The sequence below is a fragment of the Myxocyprinus asiaticus genome, chromosome 29 (assembly GCF_019703515.2).
Source record: "Myxocyprinus asiaticus isolate MX2 ecotype Aquarium Trade chromosome 29, UBuf_Myxa_2, whole genome shotgun sequence".
Lineage (NCBI taxonomy): Eukaryota > Metazoa > Chordata > Actinopteri > Cypriniformes > Catostomidae > Myxocyprinus > Myxocyprinus asiaticus.
In genome coordinates this window covers 21510012-21537614 of record NC_059372.1, presented here as the reverse complement: position 1 = coordinate 21537614, position 27603 = coordinate 21510012, and the positions used below count along the sequence as shown (strand labels likewise).

Sequence of the window (27603 nt, the reverse complement as noted above, 5' to 3'; positions counted from 1 at the left end):
TAAGCAAACTAGAAATCTTCAACTTTCCACTGCAAGAGAGCGGACGTCACTGCGCACCGACGCTTTTAAGGAACGAATTATGAGACGTGGTCTTTTCCATTTGAATGGTAAATGTATAGCACTCGTCCGTTTATGAGAAGTGGGTTTGTGGTGCATAGCGCAGAACGTCTCAGAAAAGAAAGGATTTGATGCAGCAGAAACAGCCGATGCCATCTGCTGATGCAGCACGGCCGAGCGCGGGTGCGGTTCCGGAGGCTGCGGACTCGGCCCCGAGTGAAGACGCGCAGCCTCACGATTCCCCTGGAAAACACGCCGTGTCCGTTCTGTGGTCATTTGGGAAATGCCTCGGTGCCTTACTGCCGGTTTACCTGGCCGGATATTTTGGATTCAGTATCAGCTTAGTTTTGCTCGGTCTTCTGGCATATACGGGATGGAAACACAGTCGCGATGGAAAACAAGCGCGACTGCAAAGCGCGATGTGTTTTTTGGAGAATGAGCAGGATGTCACAACTACACGGGTTTTTAGAAGTAAACGGGACTTACCGGCATGGGTAAGCGTCTTTTTTTAATAGCTACCGAAATAAGCGTGTCAATATCTGCTTAGGTTTCTAACTTGTAAGTTTTATGGAACTACACTTATATTATCATCAGTATGCTAATTAATTCAAAAGATTTGTTCATTTGCAAACATGGAACACACTGAACTGCAAAATGCATGTAAAATGCAGAGTTCATGTTTCACTACTTCTACCTTCTTTCTTCACTCGTTAACAGCATTACATTGCAAAGACTGTCCAGCCCTTGCTATATTTGGTCATTAAAGTATCCAGTCTCAGGGGTCTGAGTCATTGGCAGCAAAATGCCAAAATGAACCATTTACAAAAAGAATTTGGTAGGAAGAGAATGGAAAACATTAAAAAGATGAAAGATTGATTGGAAAAGTATGACCTGTGCCCAAGGATTCAGTATCCAGGCATCTTTCATCTGATGCCTTGTTTTACTGATGTTTTCTGTATAAATTTACCCACATCTTGTTACAAATTAGGAATTTAAACATGGTATATGGTTGACTGCCAATAACTTATGCTCTGATGGTTTGTATTCACTGATTATAGAAACACCTAATTTAGTAATGCTTAACACTGGGCTTTTTTTCATAATACAAATAATAGAGCTGGCTAAACATGTACATTTTCAGATGAATGATCTTCATTTGAATGATTTCAATATCGATTCTTAAAATCCCTAGATTGATCTTGTACTTTCATTTAAAGTTTACTTTAGTTTTAGTTGTGGTGATTATTATATCTGTTAAATAAATAGAAATTAAACTGCATAGTTTGGCCCTGTTCATTTAATTAATATTTTTTTTGTAATGTACCAAGTTAGAAGTTTCCCACAGCCTTACAGTAACTGAGAATGTCTTTCATTTAAGCAAATCCTCCTGAGACCCAAGCATGACTGCTGTGTGCATTTTCCATTTCCCTATTTGATTTGTAACTAGTAACACCTAATAAACATGCAAAAAATTCTAAAGCAAATATTGTACTAAAAATGTATGTCAACACATGTGGAAAGCAGGACTAAATTGTGAAATTTTAAATAATACCAAGCTATAAAAAGTCAGATTTTTTTCTAAATCAGATTGTTTGTTTCCAGGAGTGTGGGTTATTCATGTTTTTCAGACGTTACAGACATTACTTTAGAAATGAGCATAATTATTTTTGATTCAAAGTAATGGCCAGCATATTCTAATCACTGTCAACCATGTTAAAATACAATTATACATTATAAATTCTGAATATATGTACTGATTTCCATTGTCCCATGTCTGCCAAACATGTTGAGTGGTCCAAACATCATTCTGCAGCCTGAAACTGAACTTTTGGTCTGATTTTAGGAGTGAATGCACTTAGCTGCTTATAGAGCTATAGGATGCTTCCTTGCTCCCTAATTAGTGAATGACTTGACCTCCAGTGTGCTGTCTGTCTGCACTGGTTTCAGAACCTTATTTTCATTCTAACCCCATAGAAAGCCTCTGAATGCAACATTTTTCAGATTTTGGATGAATGCATTGATTCTCAATGTGATAATGCACAGTAAATATAGGATTTCTAAGGAAAAAATGTGCTAAAGTACACATTAGTGCACATTGTGTTTAGCAGCGTGGTGTTTCATGATAAATCGATCAAATTTTAAAAATGGCATATCGGATGTAACTAGAGACTCTAATCTTTTGACTTAAACTGGTTTCAGTGTAAAATGTAATTAGGTTTCTTACCAGGTGTAGATTTGTTGCTGTTGCATTTGAATTTAAATGATGCGTTGTACATAGCAAAGCCAAAATACAGTATCTATGCATGAGTACGCGGGGTCGCACAAGGTTATAACTGAAATATGCCCAAATTAATCAATCTAATCGAACCGTTTTGGAATCCGAATTGAATCAAATCATAGAAGGAAATCTCCATCGATACCCAGCCCTAAAGAATAATATGGTTTCATAATACATAGTAAGATTGTAATACATGTGACATTACATACTGGATTTGGCAAAGATTAGAATATTTCTGTGTATGCACAGCTGAGCGTTTTCCTGGAAAACGTTGCAGAAATTTATTCAACTCCTAGTGACCTTCACATCATTTGCCTGGTGTACATAATAAGAACTCTGCCTGCATCCAGCGTGTTACACTGATGTGCTATGTGTGTTGACATTGGAAGTCAAAGTGTACTGTTCTTTTTCCACAGGTGAGCTTTCCTGATGTGGAAAAGGTTGAGTGGATGAACAAGGTATAAGTCTGTTTGTTTTAGAATACACAAATGCACACGTGACTGGAGCCACTGTTTTCATTGTTTCTGGTCTGTGTCCCTGAGGCAACAACATGTATGTTTTCAATTCCAGTCCCTGAAAATAAAAAGTCAACCAGTTTGATTGCGTTCCAGTCTTTCCATAATTTTTGATACGTTTGTAGTGTGACTTGCCATTGACGAAATAGACCCTCATTGGCATAACGCATTCTACATTAATAATTGTAGCCTAATATCTCTTGTAAAAAAGTAAAAGTAATTAGATAGAGGAATGCGACAGACTCCGCAGAAACAATAGACTGTGGGAGTTTCATCAAAAGAGAATCAGCTTGCGAAAGCCTTCAGGCTCCAAATTCATTGACACATGATTTTTTGTTCAGTCACTGCCTACTTTGATAACAACTCATTACAAATGCCTTAATTCCTTCTCTTTTAGAGCATAAAGATTTAATACTAACTTTTATATTTCATAAGTCTGCTGACATGTTAGAAATTCTCAGACTACCACAGGAAGGACATTTAATGGATTATTCTTGAGATAATTCTTGCACACCAGGCTTGTTTTGTTAACAAGGTCTTCAGGCTTCAAAGGCTTTTCTCAAACAACCCTCTGACTGAGTTTAGACAAGCGAGAAAGGGAAGGGTGGATTGTGGGATGTGTTTTTAAAGCTGACTGCATAATCACCCTGAAAAGTTACACTGCCCTTAAAAGTCACACTTAAGAGTTGATGACATTTGCAAACACTCTCTGAATGAATCGCCCTGTTACACTGAAAAAACAGTTTCCTAAAAATATTTTTTCTTGTGGTAGCATCTCAATTAACTGGTTTTATGCAAGTCAAAAATATTATTTTACATCACTGAATCAACCTGAATATACACTAGGTTACACCAACAGTACATTTTAAGGGTTAGATCAGGTAGAAATAGCTCCTTAAGATAACAATTGCAAGTTATACCCACTTATTTATATGATGAGTGTTTTGTAGGTTGTAGGTTTTGTTTTGTAACTTCATTTAAAAATATATTTGCCATGAAATTGAACACCATAGACTTTGATATTGATTTATAATGTTTGATTTTATAGCAATGCACATGCTCTAAAAAGGGACATTGGTTGACTCTTCTGATGACCAAATGGTTAGAAATTTCATGTAGCAAATGTTAAATCGCTTAAGATTTTCATCAACATAATTTTTTGGGCCATTCTTTACCCCACTTGTTCATTTGTATATATTTAAAATTGAGTGACAAGTGTCAGGGGAAAGTGCTCTATCTGGTTTTCCTCCTGTTGAGTGTTTATGGTTTCCGTTTGAGGTTTGACTAACAAATTAGAATCTACAATATCACTTCAACATTTCAAGTCTGTGTAGGGCCTTAGATGGTCACAGCAGGGGTTGTTGTCTTTTGTTAATCTCAAGGAAATTATATGCCATCACATATTTAAATATATATTACTTGATTAGAAGTAGGAATGTATTCGAGTCTCAACCAGATGTATTCTGGCTCACAGATATTGCTGCAAGCCTGGCCGTTCATTGGACAATATCTGGAAAAACTTCTGGTGGAGACCATTGCTCCTTCAATCCGAGCCACCAGTGCTCATCTACAAACTCTCAGCTTCACCAAAGTTGACTTGGGAGACAGGGTACACAAATCTGTTCCTGATAAAAGACTGTCATTTACATATGTTTCTCATATTTAAATTAGATTCCTAAACTTCTGCTGTCCAGAGATATTGTCTGTAAATGAAAATGTAGGCTACTTACTAAGCTGTTTATTTCCACCTGTGCCAAGAAATGTGAGCAAACTTTGGAAAGTTATTTTATATTTTAACAGGCTATGAAGGTAGTTGGGGTAAAGGCCTACACTGAGCATGATAAGCGTCAAGTGATACTGGATCTTTATATCAGGTAGCACCACTGGCATACAGATATATTTATAACTTTTTAGTTTCAAGCTATTCAAATATTGAAATTCATAATATGTTAGACTACTCGTCTGTCTAGTTCTTTGGAAAAGTGTGAGCTTATCCTTTTGGCTTTTATTGTATGCAGCTATGCTGGAGATGTGGAGATTAACGTTGAAGTGAAGAAGTACTTTTGTAAAGCTGGAGTGAAGGGTATTCAGGTAAGGAAGTGGACAATGGGACCAACCCAATGTAATAAAAAGTCCTTCATACTATTTGGCAAAATCGTAAATTGTACGAAAATGCACAACTTTTAGACCAACTAATGACAAGCGCTTCCCTCGTGCCGTTGTAAGTGCAGATATTTTCTTTGTTCTGTGTAACAGAAAACTTATTTTATGGCAAACCTAAACATAAGTATGAATTGTTATTAACATTTTTATTGATTCATAAATGAACACAAAAAATACAACAACATATATATATTGAATCAAACACTTTAAACATTAAACCCCCACTATATCCCCTCCCCCTACCAAACTCTCACCCCACCCTGACCCCCCCACGAACACCCCTGTGGTCAATAGAATATAGACACACGCACAGAAAAAAAAAAAAAAACACAAAACTAAAACAACAACAAAATAAAATACAATAATCAAGTATAATAAAAACAAAACAAAAAAACTAAACTCTAAATTACTCCCTCCACCGCCCCTCCTCGATATTCCCCCCATAATGCTAAGTAATTGCCGCATTTCTTATTGTAAGAATCCCTAACCCCCATTCTTATGCTCGACCCCTCCTCAAAGGCAGCCGCCCTCCCCATCTCCGTGCACCACTCCGGTGTACTTACCCTCCAAATCCATGATCTCCCTATCTCCCAAAATACAGAGCCTGGGGCAGAACGAGACCTGAGTGCCCAACACATCACACACAAAACTTTGCACCTTCAGCCAAAATTCTTGGATCTTACGACACCCCCAAAAAACATGGATGGTGTCTCCATCTTCAGAATGGCATCGCCAGCAGATGGGTGTGTCCTTAAGACCAAGCCTATACAATCTAGAGGGAGTCCAATAAAATCTATGTAAAATCTTAAATTGCATAAGGCGAACCCTTGCATCTCTAGATGCAGACTTTATGTTTTTTAGAATCTTAGCCCACACTCCCTCCTCCAATAACTAATTTAAATCTTCCTCCCTTCCTTTTGAGAGAATTTAAAGCTCCGTCCCCCAGACTCTGATTTAACAGGGAGTAATACACTGATGCCTCATGACCCTTCCCAAAAGCAGTAATCACCACTCCCAGAGTATCTGCCGCTCTAGGGGGTTGTATGCTACTCCCAAAAACAGAGCAGAGCAGGTGGCGTAGCTGTAAATACTTATAAAATTGAGATCTGGGAATCCCAAAATGTTGAATCAGATTTTCAAAAGATCTCAATACTCCACACTCATATAGGTCACCAAGTGTATTAACCCCCCTCACAATCCAATCTGACCAACAGAATGGGGACTTATTAATACATAGTTTAGGGTTCAGCCATATGCTCGAGGCTACGTTTAAATATATATCAGAATTAAACACTCTGGACACTTTTGTCATATCTAGTGCAAATACAACATAACGTGGTGCGACTTAACCTCTCCAGCTAGTTTAATCGAAAGGCTTTGCAGTGGCGAGATAGGGGCAAGAACATCCTTTTCAATACAAAACCAGGGAGGAGCTGTCTCAGGTGGAAGCGAACAATGAGCCAAATGTCTAAGACCGAATGCATAATAATAAAACAAAATCTTGGGTAGGCTTAACCCACCTTTGTCAGTCGGCTTATGTAACTTATTGAAATTTAACCTGGGACGCTTACCATTCCAAATGAAGGACTTCACTATGCTATCAAATTGCTTGAAATAAGAGAGGGGGACATTTACAGGGAGAGACTGTAGCAGGTAGTTGAATTTTGGAATATAATTCATTTTAATAACATTAACCTTTCCAATCATCGATAAGTCTAATGAAGCCCACCTGTCCACATCATTCGAAAACCTTTTTATTAAGGGATCAAAATTAACTCTGACTAAATCAGACAAATTTGCTGGGAATAAAATTCCCAAATACTTAATTCCCTGTTTGGGCCACTGGAAGGCACCCAGCTGGAAGGCTGTTACTGGACGGTACGCTGTCAAAGCCAAAGCTTCGGATTTAGACCAATTGACTTTGTATCCTAAGAATTTGGAAAAGGAGTTAATAATTCTGTGGAGGCAAGGCATAGATCTAGTAGGGTCGGAGACTAATAATAAAATATTATCTGCTTAAAGCAGAAGCTTATGCGCCACACCTCCCGCCGTCACCCCTGGAAAATCGTCCTCATTTTTTATCGCGGCTGCTAATATTTCCAGGGCAAGACAGAACAATAATGGGGAAAGAGGGCAACCCTGCCGGGTGCCCCTATCCAGAGTAAAATAATCTGAAATTAACCCGTTTGTTTGCACCGCTGCTACAGGGTGTCTATAAAGTAACTTAATCCAACCAATAAATGTACTCCCGAACCCATACCTTTCCAAAATCTTAAAAAGATAATCCCATTCAACGATATCAAATGCCTTTTCGGCGTCAAGTGAGATGGCAGCGACTGGAGATTGATCATTCGCTACTGACCACATGATATTGATGAGACGCCTAATATTATCAGAAGAGCTACGGCCTCGAATAAACCCCACCTGATCTATATGTATAAGTGATGTCATAACTTTACTTAATCGATTAGCCAAAATTTTGGACAACATTTTTACATCTAACTGGATCAGGGAAATTGGGCGGTAACTTTTACACTCGCTTGGATCTTTGTCTTTTTTAAGAATCAGACTGATCCGGGCTTGCGTCATGGTTGGAGGAAGCTTTCCATTCTTTAATGATTCCGTATAAACTTCTAACAAAAGTGGAGCCAGTTCTGTAGCACAAGATTTGAAAAACTCAGAGGAAAAGCCATCAGGCCCTGGAGGCTTGCCTGTAGGCAAGGCCTTAATTACCTCATCAAGCTCCTCCAAGGTTATCTCAGAATCAAGAGAATTTTTTTGCTCAGTCGTCAGTTTAGGGAGATCTAATGGTTCCACAAAGTTCCTAATATCTTCATCAGTAGACGAAGACGTGGAACTATAGAGATCAAAATAGAATTCTTTAAAAGCATTATTAATATCAATGGCTGAGGTGAATATTTCACCACCAGCAGATTTCACTGAGGGAATAGTAGAAAAAGACTCTCTCTGCTTTATATATCTAGACAAAAGTTTTCCTGCTTTGTCCCCCGACTCAAAGTATGACTGTCTTGCCCTGAATAACCAAAACTCCACTTTCCGTGACAAAATAGTATTATATCTATATTTCAATCGGGTCAATTCTCTAAGGCCATCAGATGACAAACGGCGCTTCAGCTCTGCCTCGGCACTTTTAATATTTCCTTCCAACTCCACAAGTTCTTGTGCTTTGAATTTTTTGGTGAATGAGGCATACTCTATGATCCGACCCCTAAGAACCAGCTTAAGTGCCTCCCAAGGCACGCCCACAGAGGATACTGAGGACCAGTTGGTCTCCATATAAACATTGATTTCAGTCTTTAACATTTGTTGGAAATCAGGATTTTGCAAAAGGGACACATTAAGGCGCCAACTATATGATTTCTTTTTCTCTGTATATGGCAACACCTCTAAACTCACCAGGGCATGATCTGAGACTAAAATGTTTCCAATTGAGCAATCAACAACAGATGAAATGAGGGATTTGGATATAAAAAAATCTATTCTAGAATAAATCTTATGGACTGATGAAAAAAATGTATAGTCCCTACCAGATGGGTTCAAAAGTCTCCAAATATCCATAAGACCAAGATTTTTACACATCCTGTGGAGCGTCAATGTTGCTCTAGGGGGTTTACACACTTTTGCTTCAATGTGATCAAGGACTGAGTCCATCAAAAGATTAAAGTCTCCTCCCAATATTATATCATGAGGGGTGCCAGTGACTTGCAGCATCCCTTCAAGATCTATAAGAAAAGCCCTGATCATCAGTGTTAGGTGTGTAAATATTAGCCAAAATTAACCTCTGCCCTTGAATTTCAGCTAAAACAATAATGACTCTCCCTAATTTATCTTTAGTCTGTTTGAGACATTTGAATTGTAGATGTTTATTAATCAATATAATGACTCCCTTGCTCTTAAGCTAGCACTAAAAAAAACATGTCCACCCCATATCTTCCCAATTCTTTCAGCTTCCTGCGGGGAGAGATGTGTTTCTTGAAGAAACACTATATCATATTTCTTATGTTTAAGAAAAGTAATAACCTTCCTTCTTTTTATGGGGTGCCCCAACCCATTTACATTCCATGTGGAGAGAGATAGTACACTTATATTAACATTTGACATTTTGATATAGTAGAAAAAATAAATTGTGTGTCAAAAACAAAATTATGAAGACCACATTCCCCATTAGTGAAACAATCAAACCCCGAACTTCCCCCCGAACAAAACAAACAGAAAAAAGAAAAATGTGCGCAAATTTGTGAGGCAAAATTACATAACAGAAAATATTTTGTAAAATAAACCCCAGCAAATAGGAAGAATGAACACAAACGACATGTAGATTCATTCACAGAACTGTCTCAAAGGTGTGATCTTCCACAAAACAAATTCCAGCTGATATAAAACCGTTCAGATTCCTCGGACAGACAAACGAATGTTCAGTGAGCCGGCTGTTATGAGTTCAGCGGATGACGTAATCATTCCAATGTCCTGTAAAAATACTCAACAAAACAAACTACAGCCAGCAGGAGGAATAAGCACGAAGAACGAACAGATTAATCCACAGCTGTTCCAAAGGAGTGTTATTCAATAGAACAAGCTCCAGCCACTAGGCGGAACCAATACAAAAAGAAAGAAAACCGGCATCCCGGTTCCCCGGATGGTCGAGTCAATTCACTCGGAGGCCGCATTAACGTATATACCATGACTTACACAATCCGTCAACTTTATAAAAGACATCCTTTGTGTGAGCATGTAGATATTTTGCAGTCATCTGTAGTGTCCACTCTCAAACTGGCCGGGAACTTTAATGCAAAAGTAATCTTTCATCAATGCAAAAGTTTCTTTAAGGAAAAGTGTTATTCACAAAACAGGCTCCAGCCGCTCGGCGGAGCCAATGCAGTTTACTCACCCATTGATTTAATAAATGACTTTGCCTGATTGGGACATGTAAATACTTTGCGACTGTCCTTCGTTTCTATTCTCAGTTTGGCCGGAAACATCAGAGCAAAAGTGATCTTTCGCTGATGTAGGAGTTTCTTACATTCCTTGAACTGATCGCGTTTCTCTCTTGTCGAACTCGCAAAATCCGGGAACAAGAAAATATTGTGGTTCTTCCAAGAAATCTTCCCTTTGCTCCTCGTCTGGCGCAACACAAGATCGTTATCGGATGATCTCAGAAATCTGGCCAGAATCGATCGGGGCCTGTCACCCTCAGCAAAATCTGTGAGCTTGCTCGATTTCCAATTTGTGGCCTGTTATGTCGAGCAGACTCGGGAAAAGCTCGTCTAGGAATTTCACCATATCTCTGCCCTCCTCATGCTCAGGAATTCCAACAATTCGAACATTATTCCTGCGGCTTCTATTCTCAAGATCTTCAAGCTTTTTAAGGAGATGTTCCAAATCAACTTTGGTCGCGGGCGGATTAGCGGTTAATTCCCTCTCCGAAAATTCCAGAAAATCGATTCGTCTCTCAATATCAGTCACTCTTTTAACTATCTCAGAGAATTTTATCGCCATAATCGATCGACGTATTACAGCGAGATCCTCTAAATCAGCAAGAAACCTTCATCAACATCACCGACATGTTGGACAACTGATGCTGGATCTTCTCTCCCGTTGCGCCATCCAAATCAAGTCCCCGGTCTGTAGGCCTGTCGGGGCTTTCATCCTGAACACGTAAGTGTCTTTTAATGTCTCCAGAGCCCGAGGGTTTTGACTTCTTTGCCATGTTTTGCCTCAAAGAGCAAATGTGTAAATGGGTGTTTCAAATTTCACCAGATTATAACATGAAAATAATAAACAATTTAGCAAAGTGTGCAGAGTTCGTCACTCACACGTCTGCTTCTTGCATGGTGTCACGTGACCCTCCATAAGAATAAATTGTAACACCCTAGCCACACCCTAAACATCCAAAAAGCTCTGTTTTGTAGCACGGAAGAAAGAGAAACATCCGTCTTTTGAACATGCGCTCGTGAGATTGTGAGATACTTCCGTAATTTAAACATGTTATCGGGTTATCGCTATTGAGGGTTTTATTAATTTTAACCCCTAACCCAAACCCCATTTATACCTAACCATAAAGTTAATCCCTTACCATGTTTTTAATTTTAAAATTTGTTTTGTGTACCCCGGAGAAAGGAAATATCAGAAAGGAAAGCAAATATTATTGGTTGATTTAAAAGACCCAAGTCATAGAATATTGTACGATTTCACCATGTCGTACTAATTTAGTTTGAACTGTGTTGATGGAACACATAAAAATATCAAGATAACCCATAAAAGGGTCACTGAAACCAGCATATCTTGCTTTCTCTAGCTCCATGGGAAGTTGAGGGTGATCTTGGAACCTCTAATTGGAGATGTTCCTCTTATTGGAGCCGTCACCATGTTCTTCATTCGCAGACCTGTAAGTCCACCTTTTTTCCATCTTAAACTACCATAGTGACCCCATGTTTCCCCCCTTCTCTTATTGTCTTTTTCACTCTTCTATCTCATTTCTGTACCTGCTTAGAAACTGGACATCAACTGGACAGGCATGACCAATTTATTAGACATACCTGGTTTAAAGTGAGTGGCTTTCTCTTTAATTGGATGCACAGTTCTCTTTTCATATACAGTACTTCATTCATTGATAATCAGAGGAGCAGTGGCCTGATTATTCAAAGTCTGCTGAGCTTCACTCTGTTCAAGCAAAGCAGGGAAACCTGCAGACAGTGATCACTATTTCCTTGTCCCATTAGATTCATATTTGTCACAGCTTAACCCATTGTTCTCAACCCAAAGCCATTAAATAAGGGCTCTCATTGTGTCCAATAGTTTAGATATATTTTTTTGTGCATGTGTGTTGTCCCATTTTCTCTGTACGAACCACAACCCGTTGCATTCATTTTCAGTGCCATGTCAGACACTATGATAATGGATGCCATCGCCTCTTTCCTGGTTCTCCCCAATCGTCTCACTGTGCCTTTGGTGGCCAACCTGCACATAGCACAGCTCCGTTCCCCTCTTCCACGGGTAACTGTGCTTTAAAAGACTATTTAACTATGATAAGTATGCCAAAGCATCTCTCAAGTATTAGAGATCCATTAAATATATTTTAATACTCCATAGTTTCATCATGCATCAGTGCAAGGGTGTGTCCTCATTGTAACTTCTTTAATTTTACATATGCTGTTTAAATGAACCTCTTTCACTCTGCTCTAAGTGCTTTTATTTGTTATTTGTTCCCATAGGGTATTGTACGGATCCACTTGCTGGAAGCAGAAAACCTAGCTGCCAAAGATAACTACGTAAAAGGCGTTATATCTGGGAAATCGGACCCGTATGCAGTGCTGCGGGTGGGCACACAGACTTTCACCTCCCACCACGTGGACAACAACCTCAATCCACAGTGGAGGGAGATGTACGAGGTTAGAGAGAGACAGATGTGTGTGGCAAGCATGTGATCAGTGTGGTGTGTGTTTGTGCTTGTAGTTGAAAAAAATGTGTGTCATATCTGATTAAAGGGAAGCTGTGGTTTTTGGAGCTACTCGCACCATGTTGGTGTTTACTTTGTTCTAACTCTTGTAACTACTGGTAACCAGCAAGAAAAAAACAAAGTGTGAATGCAAGATGTGACTATCATGTGCTGAGATCAGATGAGCTTTGAGCAGAAGCCAAAACACAGATCAACATCTGTTTTGTGTAAAATTATGTGTTCTAAATGTGAAAATATTGTGCATCATTATATCTTTGTCAGCATGTCGATTGCTCAATGCCACTTATCGCATATTATGTGTGTGTTTTTGTGTGTGTGTGTGGATTGGTTTGTTAAGTGATTAGAAGTAGTATGCACACATCCAAACATTAAGGCAGGTGCACGATCATAACAGGGACAAAAATCATAAAACAAGGAGAGAATGGCACACTGCTATAGTTGCTCCCATGTAATTTAATAGAAAAAACGTTTCGACCCCATGGGTCTTCGTCAGACATTAAAAAACATCAGGTTTTGAAGGCCTATATAAATGCAACTGGGGCACGTTCAGCCCCGACAAAATGTAGCCAAACATTTATTTAAACGGAAACGGTGATGTGTTGAACACCCTGTTGTGTTACAACTATGCGTTCTTTTCGAAGAATTTTCGGAGCCTGATGAAATTGGTTTAAATACGTGTTTAATACTACAAAATACGCTCAATGTTACAGTCACTGCCCTTGCTGTCCAGAATAGCAGAGAACATCCCAGTCGAGTGAAGGGATATGTGGAAACTGTGGTTCCTAATTATGGTGATCCAACATTTGCCTCGTATTTCAGGATGACAAGGCAAACATTTCTTCTAATGTCTTCAATTGTTGCATACACCAAGCTGCAGTGGACACATTTGTAAAGGACTTTAGTTGGATCCATTGTGCGCACTGCCTTTTTAATACGGCGGGGTTTATAGACACGTCGCTGCTGATTGGGTAACACCTCTGATACACCCACCAAACCAGAGAAAACGTATCTCAAAGCCCGTTGCACACCGTTTCGAGGAAACATGTCGTTCAACCCGGAAACTGTAGCAAAACGGTGCACACCCTTTTGAGATTAAACGTGCCCCTGGCAGTGGGTATGGGCAGCAAACAATAATCCAATGAGGACATACAAGTCAATTATCCTATCTAAAAAACAATCACCAGTAACCTACAATAAAGATAATACAATAGCACCAATTATACCAATCCTAAAAAGCTAGTGTCACAGCATCAACATTGCATTACAAAGGCAAATTAAACTTTACAATTAACATTATATATGGATTCATGATATTCAAGCAAATTAAGTATAAATCAGCAACATAAACAAACAAGCATAAGAAAACCAAATGTTACATAATACTAAAGCAAATTACGCTACAAATAAGTTCATAATTCATAATATTCTAACAAGTGAAGCATCCAAGGAAAAAAATAAATACAAAAAAGGTTTGAAATCAAAATCTAAACTAAGCCCTTTTGGACAGAGGATATAGAGTATGTATATATATATATATATATAAAATGCCTCTCTCTCTCCCTTTGTTAGGTGATTGTTCATGAAGTGCCTGGTCAGGAGCTCGAGCTGGAGGTGTTTGATAAAGACCCTGACCAGGATGACTTTCTTGGAAGGTACTATTCTTTGAAGGAGAAAATTATATGGATATTTACAATGAACTATAGTATGTTGCTTTAATTTGACGTTTACACATGTAACGACATTTGCATGTGAAACTATTGGAATTTCAAACCAAAACCTGATGAAGAGGGCTAATAATAACTAGTGATTGACAGTTATGGATTTTTCAAATGGCTGATGCAATATGAATGACTTAAGTGCAGGATGGCATTATGCCACTACATATTCTGATATAGGCTAATACAATTAAATTTTGCGAAGTACACATATACTCTGAAATTAAACATGTTTTTTTATGGAATACTTCCTCGAAATTGCTTATTATCCATTCATTATGTGAGGGATAATCTACGTGATAAGATGCGCGGATTGGGTGTCTCAGAAGCGGAGGCAACTGAGACTTATCTTCTGCCACCCGGATTGAGGTGAGTAACCGCGCCACAACGAGGACCTACTAAGTAGTGGCAATTGAGCATTCCAAATTGGGAGAAAAAAGGAGATTAAAAAAACAAAAAAAAACTTACAAGCAAGATTGGATTTAAATGGTCTCTTCGGATTTGAGTTGAGCACATTAATCCTCTGGTAGAAACCTGAACAGTGCGCAGCTCCTCATGAACCCGGGAACACTTTGCCCTGTTAATCGTATCCCTCAGATGCTGTTGTACATTAAAATGGAAGATGACACACACAGTGAAGACCTGCGTCAAGCTAAAGAAACAGCTTAAACTGTTGTTGTTTATTGTCAAGTGCATTTAAGTTAGTTTATTTACCAAAACTGGCGATATTCCATTGATAGAGCTATAGGCAGAGGTTTGATTACACTACTATTCAGACACGACACGGACTGTGATAAAGGTCTGTTATGTGAAAAGAAAGAGACCACAGTGTCTCCAGAAACAGCTGAGTTCAACCTCTGGTTTGTGTCAGAGTTCTGCTGGGGTTTAAATTGGCAAAATGACCATCTAAATGCTTATGATCCAGCTTATTACAAGACCACTTCCCAAATTAATAAATAAGTGGACATGAAATATTTATTTGAGTTTAAATTATTTTATTAGCTCACTTCTGAGATCGCATAATGATACGAGAAATAAGAAAAGATGATTCGCAATACCCAGATGACCAGTCAAATATCACTTTATCCCTGTATGTGTGGTCATTGTTCCAAAATATTTGACTGCTGGATGGTGCAACTGACCAGTCAGAATCGTGTATTCCAGAGAGCCCTAATGCTTATGCAGCGAGACGCTCGTAAGAGCAAGCCAAGGCATAGTGAAGACACAACCGACAAATACCTCAACCTAAGGGGCCATTCACTGTGAAAATGTCCGTCTTTACTATGCAAGCATGCACTAGATGGACGTCTTTGACTGTTTTTTTTGTTTTTTTTGTCTTGTGCATGAGCGATGCATTAGTTTTTAAGACGCTGTCCATACATCTTTTTTTTTTTTTTTTTAAATCAGCCTTTAAAAGTCTTGAGACACCCACGTTCTGTTTTATTCATTGCACTGTGTCTGTTTTTGCCTAAGAATGCGATCAGACTAAATGACCCCATACATCATAAGTGCTTGGCACACATCCAAAATTAAAATGCTCATTTAAGCATTCGAATGTGCATTTTTATCTTTAATTTGACAAATATTTTAATTTTAATTTGACAGCCTTAGGTCTTCCACTTATCACCCAAGTGAGCATGTTATGAATTGATGCAGTAATCTCAAAATGGCCATATATTGGCAGATTTATCAATATATCGGTATATTAATAATTTGTTCATACCTGTACAATGACAATAAAAAGATTTTCTTGACCTGACTTTACCTTAGTGCCATTAAAAACAGCACAATGTGTCTCTAATCTGTAGGGGTCCATCTTAATGGACAAGAAATGGCCCAGTATTCTTTTTTCAAAGCCTTTTTTCTCTTTCTTTTAATATATCTTTTTCTGGATCTTTTTCAGGATAAAGCTGGATTTAGGTATTGTAAAGAAAGCAGTTATTTTGGATGAGGTACTACTTCTTATGTTCTTATATATTGTGATTCCTCCACTTTAATTCTAACCTGTCTTAAATCAGTAAACCATTCCATTCTTCTATGTTGTTATGACTGTCCTTGACATATGTAGATGCATATTGATTTTACCACCCTTATTCCTGTATATTAATGGTGCAGTATGTTGTGTTCTTTTAATGTAATATAATTTTCACTGTGCTTTCAGTGGTACACGCTAAAGGATGCACAATCAGGTCAGGTTCATCTCAGGCTGGAATGGCTCTCTCTGCTGCCCTCTGCAGAGCGCCTGACTGAGGTAATATTACTTGCTTGCTAGACTATAAAACACTAAAGTATTTGTCAATATGCTCCTTTAACTTAGAGACTAAGCCCTTTTATTATTACCAATAGGTTCTGCAGAGGAATCAAAACATCACAATATCCAGTAAGACAGCAGATCCTCCATCTGCTGCCATTCTGACAGTGTACCTGGACCGGGCCCAAGATCTACCTGTAAGTTTGTGTCTTTAACCACGCTTGGTCTTCTATGAAAGTCTGTTGTTATATTCAAGGGTCCCCCTTTTTGCAATAGTGTTCTTGTTATTCTGACTTTTCTTATATTTATAATGTAATTTTCTGTTATTTGTGTACTGTGTGTGTGTGTGTGTGTATATATATATTTAATTTATTTTTTTATTATTATTATTTATTTATTTATTTATTTATATGGACTGCTGCCCAAAAAGCGGGTGTCCTCTGTTATATTGCTGTAGTTTGCATTAAGTTTAAAAGTTAACTAATAGAATGTTTTTGTGCAGTTTAAGAAGGGTAATAAGGACCCCAGTCCCATGGTGCAGGTTTCTGTGCAGGATACGACCAAAGAAAGCAGGGTATGATTTCATCACTTTTATTATACATTACATGTCAAGTTTATAGCATATTGATACTCCTTGGAGTCCCTCTATTTTATGCCTCCTGTCTTCTTCCTGCATGTGAAATTGATAATGCAGACGGTGTATGGGACTAATAATCCAGTGTGGGAGGATGCATTTACATTTTTTATTCAGGACCCGCGCAAACAAGATATCGACATCCAGGTATACTCAGGGTGGTTAAAATATTGCCACTTCAATCTGTTGTTAGAATTTAAACCCTGATGTCACATTTATATAATGTTACTGCAATAAATGACATGATATAATTGTATATATTATTATTTCAACCCCACTTGATCACTGTGATTTTGTTTACCTTTGCCTCCATGTGTTCCAGGTGAAAGATGATGACAGGGCTTTGACTCTGGGCACTCTGTCTATCCCACTCTCCCGTCTTCTCTCCAGCACTGAGCTTAGCATGGATCAGTGGTTTCAGCTGGAAAAGTCTGGACCAGCCAGCCGCATCTACGTAACATTTTTGTTGAGGGTGAGCTAAGATTGATTGATTTTGGTATACTATGCAACATGAAAGCACATCAACAGAAGAGATCTTTAAGAATACGGTAAATTTAATGACACACACACACACACTGCAAAAATTGTTGTCTTAATTGTTTTGTTTTGTTTTTTGTCTGGTTTCCCAGTAAAAATGTTTACTCCAGCATCATTTTATTTATTTATTTTTTTTAAGAAGAAGAAAGCTTACTAAATTATGTTAAATACATACTTAAAAGAAGAAGAAAAAAAAAAAATTTGCCAAAAGGTGAGAAAACTAAACTTATTATCTTGCACAATTTTGCTTTGTCAATTGATCATGTTTTTAAGATGTTTAGATTATTTTTTTGGGAATACAATGTAAAATAATACTGAAAATTATTTGCAGTGCAGTTTGTTATTGTTCATGAAGTTTTCCGATGAATTTTTCCAATGAATTTAACCCTTTAAGCTCTAAGGTGTTTTTAAAGATTTCAGTGGCATTCCCAAAATTAAACTCTACAAAAAAACAAAAGAAGGTCAATTGTTTGGTATAATTTTAAAGAACAATTTTCAAATATTTTAATGATATAGATCGATAAATTATGAGACTCTCAGCCTACGAAACTGCTGAAAAATCACACAAATAATTTGAGCCAAGAATTAACTTTTTTTTCTTATTTTTCTGATTTGACATTATATATCTCGCACGTGGTGTAAATAAGGTAGCTCCGAAAAACTGCATCCAGGCATGAGTAACAAGATCTCATTCAGTTTCATTCTGTTTCATTTGAGCCATCATTGTGTGGCTGTGTCATGTATTTGGCACCTCTCCTGGTGGCCATATGTAATTAGAGTGAACAATCCTCTGCCCATGTTTGGATGACTTTCACCTCTGGTTGCAGCGATCTGAATCTTAATACAATTGGTTTAGTATTCCATGATGTTGGACAACATACTACATCATTTCTGATGAAGTCATCTGATGCAGGAAAGCTAACGTGTTTTTATCCAGATAACACATTATGTGCTGTATGCACATTGTGCTTCGTGTGGATTATCTAATGACCTATGCATTCTATTACATTGTGTGTTGGCTCGTTTTAATGGGAATCCCCTCCTCTAAGTAAGTGTATGTGACATTTTATGGTCTGTTTATTTTTTGTGAAGTTATAAGCAAAAACGCTGCAAATAAGCAACACCTGTATACATTTAACATGCCAAAGACATATACATAGCTATTACTCACTATATTTTTGCCTGTGAGTAAAACAAATAGGCTGGTTGTATTCTACTCTTTGAGAGCTTTCCAATGACATTTGACACATGGCTATTTGATCAGTTTGATATTTTTATAGATTACAATAACATGTACAATGCTAAATCATTAATAATCAAAACAGAACACATCTGATTTGTCTGCGAATTTCAAAGCACTTGTTCAGTTTTGGTCATAATGCCTGCATGTATTGTAAAGTACAGCTTCTAAGCTTTAAAACGATGCCTATTTTGTGTTGGTCAAGACTGTAGTTATTAATATTTTGATAATTGTTTTTTTCTGTGTGGTCCAATCCGAGCTTAAAGGTTTAAGAGTTCCTGTTTGTTATGTTTCAGTTGTTGTGGCTGAATGAGGAAGCAATCCCAACCACACCTGTGTCTCCAATACCAGGAGAGGGGGATATTGAATCTGAGGTGTCTCCAGGGGCAACAAAATTGACTCCTACTTCCAAACGTCCCGAGCACACCAGCCCGGACAGCAGCTTTGCCTCTGAGGTGAGCCTGTAAAGAGGTGTGGTCTATTCCCATCTCCTTTGGAGAAAAAAAAAAGAACACTGAAGCTAATTGATGATGCAACTACCTCTGTTGTGTCCAAATGTTCACATGATCAAATTAGGGTGTTCTGCGGATCCACCTGGTAGAGGCCCAGAGTCTCATCGCTAAGGACAATCTAATGGGCGGCATGATGAAGGGTAAGAGTGACCCTTATGTGAAGATCCGGGTGGGAGGAATGGTCTACAAGAGTCAGGTCATCAAAGAGAACCTCAACCCTGTCTGGAATGAACTTTATGAGGTAAACATACTGATTTATTTTGCTTGAGACATAGAGGGACATGACTTCACATGGAACACATGGAACTCAAGCTACTTTGTGTTCCTGCACTACTCCACTGCTGCAGGCATATTCAAACATTTATCAATTTTCTCTTTTGAGTTTCTCCACCACTGATGGATATTTATAAGTAATGCATGTTGCATGCTAATTTTGTAGGTGATTTTGACCCAGCTTCCAGGTCAAGAGGTGGAATTTGACCTGTATGATAAAGACCTTGATCAGGACGACTTCCTCGGCAGGTAAGGCAGGCAATTTTTTGATTTATTTTAGCATATTTTTATGATGTTTTTGCAAGTGCATAGAGAGTCTCAATACTTAAATTCTGTTTATGATTGTCAGAATTGTTCCTGTAGTGATTTGTTATCTGCATTTGTTATCTGATTGCAGAGTCAAAGTGAGCCTTAGAGAGCTCATCAGTGCTCAATTTACTGACCAGGTGCGTCTATTAATGTCATATGAATATGCATGCTCTTTTTTTTTATTTTAAATAGAATATTCTTAAAGCTGAAGTGTGTAATTTTTTTCTAGATTAAAATAATTTCTCCTGTCCCATTTTATTATTAAAATAAATTTACTATAACATAAGTAATCCCATTGATTTTGCTGAAAAGTCTGTCAGAACATTGCTCTATCAAAATGTTCACAATGCATTTGTTTGAGCATTCCGACCATAGCAATATTGGCTCAACCAATGGCGTGAGTTTGGGATGGGATCATTATTTTTGCAATTTTGTTTGGTGATTCTAGTGGTGTGGATTACACACTTCACCTTTAATGCTTTTCAGTTTGTACCTTGTATAGCTACTTATACCTTATTTATTCTTGTTTTCTGGTGCAGTGGTATACTCTGAATGATGTGAAGTCTGGACGTCTTCATCTGGTGATGGAATGGCTGCCTAAAGTGTCAGACCCCACCAGACTTGAACAGGTAACAATTTATATCTGGCATTGTAAGTCATCTGAATTCATTTTAGATTTATATTGTTAATCCCATTGATTGATTTTGTGTGCTTGCTGCTTGGTATCCAGATCCTGCATTACAACTCTCTGCAGTCTTACCTGAATAAATCTGTTCCATCTGTCGCACTGCTGTTTGTGTATATTGAGAGAGCACATGGTCTACCTGTAAGTTAACAGTTTCATTAGATTTTTTTTATTAAATATTACATTTTGTTTTTAATTTTTTGCTTAATATATAATAGCTGGTAGTAGTGTTGACTGTACAAATGTGTTAACTGTACATATCATTAAAATTTTGATGTGGTCCACAGTTGAAGAAGAGTGGCAAAGAGCCGAAAGCAGGAGCAGAACTCTCAATCAAAAATGTATCTTACCGGACAAAAGTAAGACTCTCAAATCTGGAGACATTTATGCTGATGTTATTAGAATGTCAAAGGCTCACAGAATACTTCTATTTTTTCCATAAGGTCTGCACTTCCTCGACTTCTCCACAGTGGGATGAAGCTTTTCATTTCCTGATTCATAATCCAAGAGAAGACACATTTATTGTCAAAGTGAGAGGATGTATTTTACATATTAGTAATTCTTGATTTTATGGAAAAAGAATTGTCAAATAAAAATTATTGCAATTTCGACAGTTATCTTCCATAATAACACCCCTGAAAAAGTGACTGGCGCTATTGATGTACTGCAAAATGTTTTTTTTTTTTTTTTTTTTTTTCCGTTTTACCGTTAAAAAAAAAAAAAAAAAAAAACAAATACAAAAATCATGTTCTTCACTGACAAATAATTTTTTTCTTGTTTTATACATTGATCTAACAATTTGCCAATGGGGAAAATAAATATTTAATCAAATAGAAATAAAGTAGAAAATAAAATAACATTTTCTATTTTTGAACTTTTATCATCTTACACATTTTGCTTCTATAATAAATGCATCTTGTTTTAATGGTTAAAATATTTTACTGGAAAAAACAAAATACTGATTTGAAAAAGATTTTTTTTGTAGTATGTCTGGGTAAAAATATCGATTTTCTGATGCATTTCAGTCTTCATTTGAACAATTAAAATGTAACAAAAATATATATGCAACATAATATATGCAATTGCAAGACATTTATATATCGAGTAGACTGAATTTGAAGCTAAAATATGGCCAATTTGATGAAAAACTAATGATCAAATATAATTTGTAAAATTAATATTTACAAATTGTACCTAGAAGGGTTGCCTAGAAGAGAGAATTTATTTTATATGTAAGCAAAATGGACATTGTAACAGAAATGTTCCCATATGAATTAATATCAGATTGAATCAAGAGCTTGTGAATCGGAATCAAATCAGGAAATCTGTATCAAAACCCAGCCCTATTTCGCAGTGTGCAAAACGTTTGTTCTCTGCTCTGGTGTGATTGTGTTTTTATATGAATTTTTTGTGTGTGTGCGTGTGCGCGCAGCTCTCTCACAGTTGGGGTCAGGCTCTGGGTGCTCTTGTGTTTCCTGTGAGGGAGCTGCTGGTTGAGAAAGATCTACTGCTGGATCGCTGGTTCAATTTGGATGGAGCCATGCCTGAGAGTCAGATCCTGCTGAGAGCTGAACTCAAGGTAACAGATCACACTTATATAGAACATGTGCTGAGCAGCAGGAGAACATTTAGTATTAAAGAAAATGTTAAGAGTGGAAACAGGATGGGAAAAAGTAGGTCAAAAGGCAGATTAGAACCCGGGTCACCCGCATGAAAAATCCATACCCTTGTTACACCCACGCCACTGCAGCAACACTAGTGGGTGCTGTTTGTCTTCAGTTTCTGTTTTTCCACCAGACTGTTGGAGTCCAAATAGTTATGCTGTGTGGCAGGTGCTATTTACACCTAGTGCAAATAGTCACTCCCGTATAATAATTTGTTAGATAACATGCATTAATACACTATTTAGGTTTTGTAAAGGTGATGCATGTGTGTTTAGTAATGCTTATTCACTGGTACAAGAGAAAACAAGAGCTTTTGCTGTTGTTTACTGTGTATTTGTTTAAGTTTGGCATCTTCCTATTTCATATGTCTCGCACTTAAATGCATGACATGTCATAATGACAAATGCCCAGCTCTGAGGTAGGAGTTTCCCAGGTCAACTTAAAGGCAGCATCACTAATGGATGCTCTTGCATCTGAATGGTAGCAAATTCCCATATCCATGTTCCAACTTTTAGCATTCCCAGAAGAGTGAAAGCTTTTATAGCAGCAAAGGGAGGACCAACTCCATAATGGTTTTGAGGGTAGATGCTTAACATGCACGTATACAGTAGGTGTGATGTTTGGGTGTCCACATACTTCTGGCCATGTAGTGTATTTGATTTAACACTACATTCAACAGGGGCCTGGGTAGCTCAGCGAGTATTGACGCTGTCTACCACCCCTGGATTCACGAGTTCGAATCCAGGGCATGCTGAGTGACTCCAGCCAGGTCTCCTAAGCAACCAAATTGGCCCAGTTGCTAATGAGGGTAGAGTCACATGGGGTAACCTCCTCGTGGTCACTATAATGTGTGGCTCTCGCACGTGGTGAGTTGTGCGTGGATGCCGCAGAGAATAGCGTGGGCCTCCACACACGCTACATTTCCGCAGTAACGCGCTCAACATGCCACGTGATAAGATGCGCGGATTGATGGTCTCAGACGTGGAGGCAACTGAGATTCGTCATCCGCCACCTGAGGACTTAGAGTGCATTGGGAATTGGGCATTCCAAATTGGGGAGAAAGGGGAGAATATAAAAATAATAAAAGAACTACATTCAACAACAATATAAAACAAAAACAAATATATACATACGACTCCTCCTATTTAGATCATTCATTATAAACAAAAACCTGCACTCATCATAATCTCTTTTCACTCTTACCTGTTGAGCAGCTCTTAGACTGTAAGTTGGCGCAGTGTAGTGATGGCACAGCCAGTGCAGAAGAAGTGAGTCATATGATCCCTAGTGGAGAGGCAGCTGCTGCAGCCAATAGTGAGCTCAGGCACAGGAATGTGCACGCCCAAGGGTGAGACACAAAAAGTGCTATATTTCCCTTGCAGCAGTATGTAATTTAAAAGCAGACAAAATAACTAAAATACTTTTTGTTTATGTATGTGTTGGTGTTGGTGTCTGCACGTCTGCATATGCAGAGGTGAGGATGCTAGTTCAAGTGGGAAAGCCCAGGTGAAGCTCTCTTTTGCCTATTCATCTGTGGAAAACAGAATGGTTATCACCATCCATGCCTGTAGGTAGGTTATTATTATTGTAAACAGTAATGACTGTTGTATTTTTATTAAATATTCTATTTATTTTTTACACTGGGCGCTGGGTCAGGGTACATAGTATGATTTATGTGTGCACTGTGTTTTACACCTAAAGAAATGAATAGTTCTTTTGAAAAATATGTTTAAAATGATGTACACTCATTTGAGATGAAGAATCCAGTCATACTAGCAGCCTAGAAAAGGCTGTTTTATTCAACATACATGGGTTGTCCACCCTCATTGTGGCAGCCCCATTTTTTATTTTGTTTTATACTTTCAGTTGTGGAATAAATCAATCATGAGTGGCATCAGAACAGAAAACATTTGATTTTGCATTATACTGCATCCACACCACTAGGTGTCAGTATTAGGTCCACTAGACATAAAAGATTACTAATGCACCTTTAAGGTTGAAAAAGAGCCTAATTTCTGTCTTTTCTTTTTTTTTTTTTTTTTGGCGGTTCTCAGTTTATTTTCATAAAAGTTTATTCTTGTGCAGGAACTTGCCATCTTACTCTAAGGATCTCCCTGACACTTACGTCACATTCGTTCTTCTACCTGACAAGAACCGGAACACCAAAAAGAAGACCAGTGTTAAGAAGAAAAACCTCAAACCTGAGTTCAATGAGAGGTTAGTGGGGGGAAAAACATTATGTCACTTTCTGAGGAGTCTGAGAGCCTAATGTTAACCATCTTTCTCTATCTCTCTGCAGATTTTATTTTGACATGTCACTTGAAGAAGCTAAGCAGAGACATCTTGAGCTGTCTGTCAAAAACAGTGTTTCCTTCATGAGTCGTGAAAAAGAGCTACTTGGCAAGGTTTGCCTCATGTTACTAGTCAGATAACAACAGCATAGACCATCTATATTAAAGCAATATCACACGAGCAAGAGTGCTGTTGTACTAAACATTCAGTTGCGATTTGGTTGTGATTCTGCAGGTAATCACATCATGCTGATATTCAGTACAACAACATGATTACGAGTGTGATATTGTGCCTTTACGAGGTACTTTAAAATGATATTTGGTCAGCTACTTTTTATTTCTCTGCAAATGAAATTAGTTCAGAAAGAAGCCAAAGGCTTTCGTGTCTGGACGCAATACACTGTTAAGAATGTGAGCAGATTGGGGGCCTGGGTAGTTCAGCGAGTAAAGACGCTGACTACCACACCTGGAGTCGCGAGTTCGAATCCAGTCAGGTCTCCTAAGCAACCAAATTGACCCGGTTGCTAGGGTGGGTAGAGTCACATGGGGTAACCTCCTCGTGGTCGCTATAATGTGTGGTTCTCGCTCTCGGTGGGGCACGTGGTGAGTTGTGCGTGGATGCCACGGAGAATAGCATGGGCCTCCACACGCGATACGTCTCCGCGGTAACGCGCTCAACAAGCCATGTGATAAGATGCGCGGACTGACGTCTCAGACACGGAGGCAACTGAGATTCGTCCTCTGCCACCCGGATTGAGGAGAGTCTCTACGCCACCACTAGGACTTAAGAGTGCATTTGGAACTGGGCATTCCAAATTGGGGAGAAAATAAAATAAAAAATAAAATAAAAAAAAGAATGTGAGCGAATTGAAGCAACAGCAATCTGTAATCTGAATGACAAAATTTGGTCTGGAAAGCAGCGAACATACACAAGCGGGGTGATACAAACCGTCTCAGTGCCCAGTAGTAAATATCAGCACTCCTAAAATGCTGTTTTTCCAGATTAAATTAGAGGACTGGAACTAACTTTTGTATAAAACACAGTATATCTAGAAGTACTAAATTTTATTTGGCATTCTGTTTCAGCTTCAAATAGACTTGAATCAGCTGGATCTCACAACAGGAGTAACACAGTGGTATGTGCTGTACTTTTGTGCACTATTGACTACAGAAATATACTCTAGCTGATTATAGAGAAGTGTTTGCTTACATTTTTGTTGTTGTTGTATAATTTCAGGTATGACTTGTTGGATGAGACTAACTGAATGGGACTTCCCATGTTGACTTAATGATGTATTCACACTCATTTAAAGAGAAGGTTCTCTTCTATTACCAAAATGTCATGGAAGTTTACTTACCCTGAGACTAGCACGGACCAGAGTGTCCTGAGTGTGATGGTGTCAGGACCATGATTGCATCATGTAATTGCTGTGCAACTCGCTTTGACACAAACTATAGCCTGCTTGATTTCCATCATATACAATTTGAGCACATATAGCCCAAGCGGGCACTGCCTTGAGCAAACATTAAACAAAAAGGTTGGAATTGTATATTTTTAAGTATTTAAAAGGTTAGTTCACCCCCCCAAAAATAAAAAAAAAAAATAACAAAATAAAAATCTGTCATCATTTACTCACCTTCATGTTGTTCCCAATCCATATGACTTTCTTTCTTCTGTGAAACACAAAAGGTGATGTTAGGCAGTATGTCAACATCAGTCACCATTCACTTTAATTTTATGAAAAAAATAAATAAATAAATAAATGAAAGTGAATGGTGACTGATGCTGACATTCTGCCTAACATCTACTAGTGTTCCACAAAAAAAAAAAAAAAAAGGAAAGTCATAGGGTTAAAAGCAACATAAGAGTTATTAAATTATGACAGAATTTTCATTTTTGAGTGATCTATCCTATTCCAATCTATTTTAAGTTAAGCAGCTTTTTTTCTGCAGTGTCTGTTTGTTACATATGTTACATTGTGGGCCATTGAGAATGTTTACAGTTGGGAAGTTCTGTTCAGCTGAGATTTTTAAGTGTTTATTCATGCTAATTGCATTACATTTCAACACAAAAACATTCTTGAATGGCTTCGTTCCTGATCCAGTGCAAGTCCACATGCATTTCAAAATGCACCAAAAAATATTAGTATTCTGTACTTTTCATTTTCACTAGATGAAAGGAACCATTTTCACTGTTTCCTCTTTGGAATCTAAGAAATAACAAGGTTTGTTTACTGTCATTATTGTTGGAACACCTGTATCTTTGTATGTTTTCATGTTTTTGCTTCACTTTTTCAATGTAAGTAAGTGCAAGAGGACAAATGATTTTACACATATCAAAAAGGTTTCAATCACTGTGCAATGTTTTTTCCCCTCCCAAAGATTAAAACATGTTTATGTATGTAAATGTATGAACCAAAAGGCAGTATGAATATTTTTAAGGGCCAACTCTGTGTATTATCTGCCCAAAGATGTTACAAAAAATGCTTGATTTGAGTTTGTTTTTTGCTATCTGAGAAAAACAAGGAGGAACAGACATATGAAGACAATGAATGGCAGTGCTTCTGCACGATCACTGCAGAGCTTGAATTGCAGTTTTAATAAATATGCTGTTTGCACTTTAAATGCCTTATTTGAATGGTTTTATGTTCAGTCTGGGTGTAACTATAAATGTAGTCGTGGACAGAAGTGTGTTTCTGGTAGATGCAACTTTTTTTTCTTCTCAATCTTTGAAAACATTCCTTATGTCTTTTTACTATCCATCATAAGGGAACTGAGTGAAAAGTTTGTTTTAACAGTATACATTTCTTTATTAAAATTAGGCAATAATACAGGAAATTGAAAGTTATTATGTTAAGATAAAATAATTATTTTCTATTAATAATAATTCTTAAAATAATGTTATCAATATTGATAATATATTTAATAGTATAATTTACTTTTAATACTGATTTTTATTGTAATTTAAATACACTTAATTACATTTATTATATGATAATATG

At 37.7% G+C, this 27603-nt stretch overlaps 1 protein-coding gene across 1 annotated transcript; it reads left to right on the top strand.

The window, feature by feature from the left end:
• LOC127419597 (extended synaptotagmin-1-like) lies at positions 1–27226 on the top strand. The gene is made up of 31 exons (XM_051661114.1): positions 1–551; positions 2752–2793; positions 4325–4459; positions 4651–4724; positions 4869–4941; positions 11330–11419; positions 11525–11580; positions 11907–12027; positions 12246–12422; positions 14060–14142; positions 16109–16157; positions 16367–16456; positions 16552–16653; positions 16959–17030; positions 17151–17237; positions 17413–17562; positions 19164–19322; positions 19444–19620; positions 19819–19901; positions 20050–20098; positions 20501–20590; positions 20692–20787; positions 20934–21005; positions 21090–21176; positions 22079–22225; positions 23525–23658; positions 23783–23881; positions 24396–24527; positions 24610–24715; positions 25688–25737; positions 25839–27226. The coding sequence occupies exons 1-31, from the start codon at positions 189–191 to the stop codon at positions 25864–25866; spliced, it is 3273 nt and encodes a 1090-aa protein (XP_051517074.1). The 5' UTR covers positions 1–188; the 3' UTR covers positions 25867–27226.
• The last annotated feature ends 377 nt before the right edge of the window (positions 27227–27603 follow it).